The 10,123-nt window shown below is 42.7% G+C and overlaps 1 protein-coding gene across 1 annotated transcript in view; it reads right to left on the reverse strand.

Annotated features, from left to right (window-relative positions):
* arhgef17 (Rho guanine nucleotide exchange factor (GEF) 17) overlaps positions 1–10,123 on the reverse strand; it is a 69,652-nt gene continuing 59,529 nt past the window's right edge. Inside the window, exons 9-24 of the mRNA XM_028571506.1 lie at positions 9,526–9,611; positions 9,217–9,335; positions 8,836–9,043; positions 8,576–8,649; positions 8,377–8,460; positions 8,115–8,218; positions 7,884–7,999; positions 7,563–7,682; positions 7,214–7,481; positions 6,880–6,966; positions 6,508–6,575; positions 5,998–6,146; positions 5,706–5,880; positions 5,370–5,465; positions 4,898–5,080; positions 1–4,754 (exon numbers count right to left, since the gene is read on the reverse strand). Of these exons, the coding sequence (XP_028427307.1) occupies positions 4,546–4,754; positions 4,898–5,080; positions 5,370–5,465; positions 5,706–5,880; positions 5,998–6,146; positions 6,508–6,575; positions 6,880–6,966; positions 7,214–7,481; positions 7,563–7,682; positions 7,884–7,999; positions 8,115–8,218; positions 8,377–8,460; positions 8,576–8,649; positions 8,836–9,043; positions 9,217–9,335; positions 9,526–9,611 (2,146 nt within the window). The 3' untranslated portion in view covers positions 1–4,545. The remainder of the gene's footprint in view (positions 4,755–4,897; positions 5,081–5,369; positions 5,466–5,705; positions 5,881–5,997; positions 6,147–6,507; positions 6,576–6,879; positions 6,967–7,213; positions 7,482–7,562; positions 7,683–7,883; positions 8,000–8,114; positions 8,219–8,376; positions 8,461–8,575; positions 8,650–8,835; positions 9,044–9,216; positions 9,336–9,525; positions 9,612–10,123) is intronic.

Below are 10,123 nucleotides of genomic sequence, written 5' to 3' on the forward strand. Positions count from 1 at the left end.
ACCAGTGAACTGATTTAATTACAAAGAGGAACCTACAGTGACAAAACGAGTACAACTACATACAGTAACTCTGATAGACCATGACAACTGCAACCAGATCCAGAGATAAACAGAATTGGGACCAGGTTGTTTTTCCTTCCTGTATAGATTTCCATAACAAGGCAAAGATAAATTTTGGAGCTAATATGGCTACCAGTAAAACATCAATGCCAAAATTCTACCTTTAAGTCACCCTGGCAACAAGTGGCCATCTTTCTTTTGGAAAGATCTATGACAGTTATAATTTAAACGTCACTGACAGCGCATGCCAGAGAGGAGAAGGGGGAAAAATACAAACAAAAACAAACCTTACACAAATATATAAAAATATGCCATTAGATTCATATCAACAATTGAGGACCATGTGGGTGCACTATTTACAGAAAAAGGCAATATATACCAATATTTACAACAATAAAGACTTCTTTCACATACGGGCATGAGGATGTGACTTACAAGTCTGCTGTGTATTACAGTGATGGTAGAATGAGTTTGATGTGATGGCAAAAATTAAGTGTAAATCTTCAACATGCGTCATTCTCTCAATCTGGGTCAAATTAGCATCACGTTTTTAAATCCAAGACACAGCGTGTTTGTGTGCATGCTTGTATGTCCGTAAAATGAAAAGAGTCTAAGTCAACCCACTGGGCTCAAAACCTAAAATGCACCTGCTGAAAATATAATTACTCAGTCAATCATTCTTATGAAACTACCAAGGAAACATAAAAGTATATTCTCAAGGTAAATATTTTTCTGATCTGAAAGAAAATCTACAAACTTTCTGAATCGGCTAAATTTAAAGTTACCGACTCCAACCATGGTAGCGGTTTCAGCCCAGAAAACTAAGAAAATTCATTAATACACTAGAGATTCAATGAAGTGGGGACCCACCATCGAGGGGCTGCTACCCTTTTTTGCTGCCCAACTCACAGTTTTAGAAACACTGCTCCAAAAGGCGCTGGCACTCCGGTGTTCCTCCCCTCAATTTCTCACAGAAAACATACTAACTCCATTTTGCAGGGAGCTCTTCATTACTCTAAAGCCAGCATAGATATACAGCATTTTCATGGGTGACTTGTCAGGTCTTGGCACAAGAACACAAATATTAATTTTGTTGTCAATCATACAGAACATAAAAAAACACTTATATCTGCTACCTTAACTTTAGAAGAGGGTAAAGGAATAATTGAACATTATGGGAAATAATTGTATTAACTTTTTTGCTCAGAGTTAGATAAGATGATTAATACCACTATCATGCCTTATCTTATTTGTTGTGAGATTACAAAAACCAAAATGTATACAAAAATGGCACGCTGTAGTCTTACATTTTTTTAATATGGAATAAGCAAACAAGATGTTTATTTTTGTACCTTTGGAACAAGCCAGTCTAGCCATTTCCCTGTTTCCAGTGTTCATGCTATGCTAAGCTAAGCGGCTTCTGGCTGTAGGTTAATATTTACCGTACAGACATGAGAGTGGTGTCAATCTTTTTCGACCGAAGAAGCCGAATAAGCAGCTTTTCTTAAAATGTTGAATTAGTCCTGTAACATCTGCTAAAATTCTCAAACTATTCTCTGCTGTATTCTTCACATGCTACCACAAGCTAACTGTAATTTCTGCCTCATAGTGGGCAGAAAATCACAAACAACGTCCTTTTAAAACTTTTCAACTGATTAACGGAGCACTTGGGCACACACACACACACACACACACACACACACACACACACAAACACACACACACACACACGCACACACACACACGCAAAGAGCACTAGCTAGTTGGCAGCTATCACAATAACCAACCAAATCCTCAACCGAAACGTTAGCTGATAGAACAGTGGGAGAGCTAACCCTAATACAAATGTGTTGGGAAGTGGGGAAAGCTGAGGTGACGTGCCCAGATGGCTGGCAAAGGGCAGTGAGGTTTTCTAGGCTTGGAGGGATCAAAGACAACCTCAGGCTTTACACTCAAAGCCTGAGGCTAACATGTGAGTGTGTGCAGGGACAAGTCAGGGTCACTCTTCACTTCCTTCAGACATCTGCTGTAGTACAAGGGAGAGCTGACTTCTTACTGTGCCTGTCTGTGTGTGTGTGTGTGTGTGTGTGTGTGTTTTTTTAATGGCTTGACGTTTAGCCCTCTGAAGGCATGTGCAGGTGCTCAGCACTTGTCCTTCTGCCCTCACAAACAAACCACATGCATTTTGTTCTCCAACAATCAATACTGAAATCAGTGTTTGTGCATTAGGGTGTAACAGTACATCTTAGCGCTATATTTCCTGTGACAAAAATGCCCCAATATGCACTGTGGCGCTGAAAAATAGTTAAAATACTTAGTAAATCTTTGCATTCGGCACCCAAACAGGCAAAAGAGTGACTGTGTTGAGGAGGATCGAGCTGCGTTCAGAGACAACTTGAGGTGAATTTTGGGATCGGTTTGCAGTCTGGGTAGCCTGGTTGAAACCAGACCCTCCTCAGGTGTAACTGAGAGTGGGTCTGGGGAAGGTTCATTCACAGCCCATTTCCAAAGGGGCGTCACCAACGGACTCCGCTCAAAAGCCTCTGTGTGCATTGGATAGTCCAACCAATCAGACCAACGATGGGGGTGATGTAGCAGCAACAGCGGCATCAACATGTTGCTGCACTTTGGTGGTCGTCATGTTGAATGTAAACAAAAAGCTGCTTGCCGTCGCTATCGTCATCGTGTAAAGCCCGCCTCAACGGTGATTGGTGCCTTGATTTAGAAAAACTGGAAATGGGTTTGAATGAGCTCTTGGCCAGACAGACTTGCAGAGCAAATCTCAAATTTGCCGGAAGTTCGTCAGGGGTTTTCCCAGGCTACAGTCTGGTTCTTTTGGCCAAAAACAGCCAATAAATGAGTAGAGACAAAAATACTTCCAGACCCTCTCCTGTCTGGATTTGTTTCCCTACATTTAGGGAGTTACACAACTCCGAAACAAAAACCCTGTATTGTGCATCGTACCGAACCATGAGTGAACTGCATCGTTACACCCCTGCTGTGTATGTCTGTGTGCCAGAACCAAACCATACCCCATTTATCTATTCTGCTAATCAAGCCAGGGCCTCCATGTTCTTCAATTCAAAAACAAAAAGTGAAAGCTAAATCGTCTATAAATTAAGTGCTGTAAAAGAAGGCGGTAAAATCAAAACCATAAATACTGTACATAACTGTCGTTATCTGTTACCACAGCCTAGCGTCATAAAAGTCAGTAACATCAGCTCCTGATTTCTGCTCAACAAACTGAAATTTCATGGCAAAAGGAATCTTTTCAGATCCCTTAATGCCAAAACTGTAACGCATACAAGGCTTTGGCATAGTCATGTTAAGGAGGAACATCTCCAATCCAATTTTTTTCTACTCAACTCCAACAAAAACTAAATAAGAAAATCTGACACAAAGTGATTAGCTGTGGAAAACACACATTTATGTTGCTCACAAATGTCTTCAGTGAGTGAAGGCTGTGCATTAATGTGTGTGTGTGTGTGTGTGACTGTGTGCATGTGCCTTGCTAGATACCATTGCCACATATTGCACTTTAATGATATTCACTCTCCCTCTACAGGAGAAAGGATTATTTCAGCAGTCTCACATCTATAAGCAATGATCGTGGAGTAGATATTATTACAACCCTACTACTGTAGGACCAGAAATGTCTAATCTCAGATCTGCCATTAGGGGGTGTTGTCTAGATGACAAGAATACTCTGTCTTTTACTCCTTTAAAAGCTCACAGATGTCAACTGAACCTCTTTTCCATGCTTGAGCTCTACTGTAGTTGCAGAAATGGATGCAAATCCAGGATATCCATCAAACTACAGTCTATGATGGTATGTTTTACTATATATATATATATATAGTTTCCATTCGTATATTTTGACACGACATTTACCTCTGATCATCTCGAGGCTTTGTGTCTGCAGTTCAGGCTAAGATGAAGTGATGATGGAGTAAAGGGTTGATGTCCAAGTCCAAAAAAAACAGAGAAAATTTCAAAGGAAAGTACATGTGTCAATTAAATGTCTTCTTTCAACCTCCTGTGCAAGGACATTCTGCAGAGTCCAAGTCCTCTTCTGTCTTTCTCTTCACTTGTTCTCAGTCTACACATACCTCCATGTGTGAAAGTTTCATTCTCCCCTTCTCCGTCTTCTTCTGTCTCATTCAGTAATGACTTGAGTTTAAAGACACTCTTCTAGACATTATTTGCAAACAAATACACACGCACAGACACCACTCAGTGAGGTACAACGCACACCATCAGAAACATTAACACAAGAAAACTGGCTTTGAAGTGATCATATTCATTAGTAAGGCCAGGAGGGAGTTGACAGCCACATTGTGCACATAGAGACTGGTGGACTGAGCAGAAGACCAAAGCAACTACACCAAAAAGTGAGGAGTCCGTTGGGGAAAAGGGCAGGAAATTGTGCGCAGTTCTTAGATAAAGGGAGGTTGGGGCGGGTTGTTCAAATCGGGTTCGATTGTCTCAGACCTTCCAAAGCAAAAGATGGTTGGTACTGTCATCCCGTCCGACTGTTTCACTGCTATTGGTCAGTCTGAAGTCCTCATAGCCGTCGCCACCGGAAATGACTAGGTGGTTGGTTTTTGAAGGGATGAGGGCAGAAGCTCGGCGACGCGAAGAGTCACGCCTTTGGAGGTTCCCATCAACTGTGCTGCCACTTTGGGATTGGTTGCCTAGAAAACAGGGAGGATAGATTATAGGTCAAGGGAAGGTACAAGTGAAGATAAAACTTCAGTTCAGCGCTTACATTTTTCTTCTGCAGAAGTAGACAAGAGTGCACGTATATTTAAAAATAAATAAATAAATAAATAAATACCTGTAGAGTCAGCTGCCATAGGAGGGAAGTTCATGTCAAACCCTTCCGGTAGTTCGATTGATGTCAGAAAGCGAACGTGGCCCGTGTGTCCGTGAGCCGAGCCCATTGGCACCTGGGGAGATTTCAGTGTCCCAGCCCCGGTTCCAGAGCTCACCGCTGGGATCACCAGCGTAAGGACCACCCCTGTAGAACAACACCATCTTAAAATATGCTTTCTTTTTTAATCCAATACATCATGATCAATGTAAAAATTCCAAAATTCTACCATTGCAAACATAAACACTAAATATTACGTATAGCATATGACTTTTGTAATGCTGTTTGCATGTGAATGTAAGTTTTAGCTTGTTTCTAGACCTTTGAATGACAACCCACAGCTGATTGTATAATAAAGTGAAACAAAATGGCAATTCAGTTTAATTATCACGTTTATGTAGTTTAAGGTTCCTTAGGCTAACAAGTGTGTTTTTACCTGCACTGGTGCCGATCCAGAGCAGATCTTTACATGCCAGCAATGCTGTGATTCTCAGACAGGCAGCTTTGTGCTGTCTGATGATGGCATCTGCACCTGAATGGATAGAAAGAAAAGATAGTGGGAGAGTGGAGATGGGATGGAGGTCAGGGGAGAATAAGTGGTGAGGATGAAGGAAGGAGTAAAGGTGAGAGACAGAAAGAGTGAAGTGGGGATTAAAATTGAGGGAGCGGAGAAAGAAGAATAAAGAAAAAGCTCCTGCATATGAGAACTGTCCAGAATAAAATAATATACACATTTATGTCACTCGTGTGCTCATATTCCCTGTGTGTTTACCTGCAAGCATTTTATGCACAGCAGGTGCCACGTCCACCTCTGTGAGGCTCTCCAGGGTCTGAGCGTGGTACAGTTTGACCTGCGCACTGCCCTGCAACGCCAACCACACACCCTGACCGTACGCCACCATGCAAGTCACGCACCGACTGCTGTCTGTGCCCACCTGGAACCAGTGCTGAGAGGGAGAGAACAATTGTCACACACACACTCACACACACACACACACACTAATTGTTCCGTTTGCCTTGTGGTTTATTCACTCGTACACACATCTGTCCATCTTTCTACCTACCTCTTGTACCAGTGTAGTTGTGTTGATAATAAGGACTCTGTTCTGTGAGCCACACCACAGCTTTCCTCCTACAGGAACCATTTTGGTGACAGGGCTACTGGGCGTGCCCAGAACCAATGTCTGAGAAGACTGAGAGTCCCAGAAACTACCTGCAGAGAGAGATTATGGGGGATTATACAGATATATTACAAAGAAAACAGAAACATTATTAAGTTGTTTTCAACTTAAAAACAATATATATATATATTAAACTTCCTTTTCTTGTCTTGTATGTAGACGGTAGACTTGAAAATTTAATTTATATCTTTAAATGATGCGTGTGGAAGCAAGCGGGATAACTTTTGAAACAGGCAACGATAATGTCAGCACTCCCAATGGGTGGAGACTAGCATGGCTATACGGTAGCAGCAATTTCAACAAAATGTTGCAGAGAAAAAAGCTTTGGCTACCACAGAAACTAAATCAAAAGGAGCCAAAAGCGGCCCAACTCGCTCCACATGCCCAGTTTACCTGCTTCTCTCTGATAGACGATCAACTCTCCATTGGCCAAGGACACAAACACTTTGTTGTCCAAATACCTATAAGGAAAGAAATGTCAAAATGAAAAAAAAAGGAAAATTATAATTTGTGGAGCATACAATGAATGAGATAAAAATAGTAATGATACAAAGATATCCTGTTAGGTAGCAGAAACGGGAAAGCTGAGGCCGACAGGAGACAAACCTGACACAACACATTCGAACCCAGCTGCATCAAATAGCTTTCCATCCACTTTTCCTCCAACTTACTCACTCCACATTTTTAATCTTCTAACACAGCATAAGTTCCACTATTATTTTAGTTTTTTTTAAAGGTAAAGTCGAGGCCAAGAAGGTAACTCACAGTACACAGAGGATGGAGGCTGAGTGTTGCATCTTCATGCTGTTCTTACGGTTACGGATGTTGTCCGAGGACTGGTACACATGGATGCTAACAGAAACAAAAGCATTATAGGAGATTAGGTGATGAAATCAGCCCACCAATAAGTGAGTAAGCTATTTCTGTGTAAAAATACAAAATGAAAGTTAATTTGCGAGTAGGTTTGTTGATATGTCCATAATGGGAATGGTCCATACAAGTCTTTAAAGTCTCATAACTTTTGTTCATTCTTAAGATCGAAGGTTTATGGTGTGTGTCTGCCTGTGTGTGTGTGTGTGTGTGTATATATATCACACACCATCCATCCTCTGTGCCCAGCCACACAGAGCTCTGGTAGGCCTCCGGGTCGATGCTGAGCAGGTCCTCCAGGCTCGCCCTGGTGAACGAGCCCCGGGAGGAGCGGCGCATGGCGCGGCCGTCCATAGGGCTCTCTGTGTGGGCGCGACTTCCGCCGCCAACCCCCAATATTCCCGGAGCTCCGTAGGAGCTCGCCACTGGGAACTCCTGCTCCTCCTCACTGCTGGTGGTCTCTGTAGCCATGTCCTTTGAGCCCGTGCCCTCGTCATCTTAGAGTGGGAAATGAGAAAGAATAGAATAAGTGTATACAGTAAGTGTGTGTGCGACTGGAGTGTTTTTTTTATACTCACTGCCATAGCTGGATGATATGGTGGAGTGACTGGCCTGACTCTGTAGAGTGGAGGAAGGGCTGGGTGAATCCTCATCATCCGTGTCATCACTGTCAAAAGGAACAAGCTCCGCCCCTGGTCCTGGAAACAATCAGTTGATCAGTGAAAAAATGTATACAACGGAAAACTGCAGTACATACAGGTACAATACAAGTCCATGTAATTCACAATGGCTAATATTAAATAGGATAGGACTATAGCAGCTTACGGTTTACAACCCAGTTTGTTTTAAAAGTAGGATCTCTTGCTGCTTCTCATCTTGTAAAACCTTTATGGACCAACCTGTAGGTCGCTCCGTCAGCTCCAGAGATGAATGAGAGATAGATATATGGAGCTGCTGCTGGGTGGGACCAGGTGCTCCGGAGGCAGTGGCCAGCCTGGGCTCTGATCCACGCTCCCTACGAGGTGAAGAATCATTGGTTAATGGTACAGAATATAAATGAAGTCAATAACCCAGCCAGGTGCAACGTAACTGGGGTTTTAATGCAATCGTGTGTGTGTGTGTATACTGACCTTCCCTTGAGTCCTGGTACCGCAGCGATACATATGATTCTCGCTGAGCAGACAGCGATACAGGCCTCAACTGTTGGCTCATCTTTGATGTTCAACAGACACACCTGGGGAGAGAAAACATCACCACTGCATCAGTCAAACTACTTCACCATCAGAAAGCATATGGAATCAAAGGATCGGCTCTGTAATTAGTGAATGTTTATTGTCACCTAAAGCTTATTGGTTACTAAATTACAGAACCATTTGCAGTATTTTCTCACACCTGGCCCACGTATCCATCGCTGTTACACACCCACACCTCCCAGCCACTGTCAGGACTGCTGTGGCTGGGAGAGGCACACGAAAACTGGAAACAAACAGCAATACATGAGTGGAGAGGACTTTCGTACATCCGTAAAGAGAGCTTGTCTACCGGTATGAACGGATTTAAATGACATAAATCATGAATCTGCTGCTCTCACCTGCATTCCACTACGTGTCTTCATAATAGGAATGGCCTTCAGGAACTCTGGGTCCCACTGGTCCTTATTCATTGCTAAACACAATGACACATAAGTTAAGCGTAAGGAAGCTTGTGAAAATGACAAGAAAAAAATATTTTAGATGCTTAATGCAGCTGGGCAATAAACCACTGCATCCACATGCTGCTGCTATGACTGTCTTTGTCTACTGTACCTAACAAGCTAGAGTGCAGAAAATAATATTTAGCTTTTTCACTGACCTAGCTTCTTCTTGGCGTCTTCAAAGGCCTGTTCAAAGTTGGACCGAGTGTCAGGCGAGGTGAACTCGAAGATGAAGTTGCTCTCAGCGGAGGCCGTGGTGAACTCCAGCTTTGTGGGCAGGAAGGTCATGCTGAAGGCCAGAGACTGCTTCTCAGACAGCTCCCTGTGCACTGACGCCATCAGATCCTTTATCACTTCGTCGAGGGACTGAAAGAGATGGAAACAACAACAAAAAGATCAAGACCATTAGATGTTGTACCACACCACAAAACAGAACACAATAAGACAGATCGAAGTGTGTGTGTGTGTGTGTGTGTGTGTTTGTGTGTGTGTATATATATATATATATATATATATATATATATATAAATACACAGTACCTGGTGTGGGAAGCTGAGGGTCTCAGACAGTTTGCTGATCTGACCCAGAGTGCTGAGATCCTCGTCTAATCGACTTATCATCTTCTGGATGGTCTCCTTGTTTGTTGCCTGAGTGGGGCCTGGGGCAGAGATTTATTTCAATTAAAGTGTTTAAGGACTGAACACTATCATAAAAAAATCATAAGGAAAACCCCCCCGATAATATCTAATTTTAATACTGATGGATCAGGCAACACACAGTTATATGAAGAAAAAATGAAATGACAATATTGGCAGTTGTATGTGTGCGATCTATAGATGGAGCCTTACTTTTCACCACCTCCACGTCCTCCAGGGGAAGCTTCCACAGGAACTTGTATTTACTGGAAGTATCAATCACACTCGCAGCAGAGTATCTGAGAGTGAGAGCGAAAAGCAGAAGAAGAGACAGAAAAAAAGAAAAAGGTCAATACTAAGACGTATTGGCAAACATTGTAGAAAGCATGGCCTGTTGTACAACACCAGGGGGCAGTGTGGTTTGGAAACTATATTATGACGGCGTGTGTGTGTGTGTGTGTGTGTGTGTGTGTGTGTGTGTGTGTGTGTGTGTGTGTGTGTGTGTGTGTGTGTGTGTGTGTGTGTGTGTGTGTGTGTGTGTGTGTGTGTGTGTTCTTGTTTAACTATGTTCGTGGGGTCCAAAAACCGGGAATACACTATACTTGTGGGGTCTGGACAGCTTTGTGGGGCCAAAATGTTGGACCCCACAACTTTAAAGGGCTGTTTGAGGGTTAAGACTTGGTTTTAGGGTTAGGGTTAGAATCAGGATATGGGTAGGGTGAGGGTAATGGTTAAGGTTAGGCATTTAGTTGTGATGGTTAAGGTTAGGGTAAGGGGCTAGGGAATGCATTATGTCAATGACGGGTCCCCA

The sequence above is a fragment of the Perca flavescens genome, chromosome 3 (genome assembly GCF_004354835.1).
Source record: "Perca flavescens isolate YP-PL-M2 chromosome 3, PFLA_1.0, whole genome shotgun sequence".
Classification (NCBI taxonomy): Eukaryota; Metazoa; Chordata; class Actinopteri; order Perciformes; family Percidae; genus Perca; species Perca flavescens.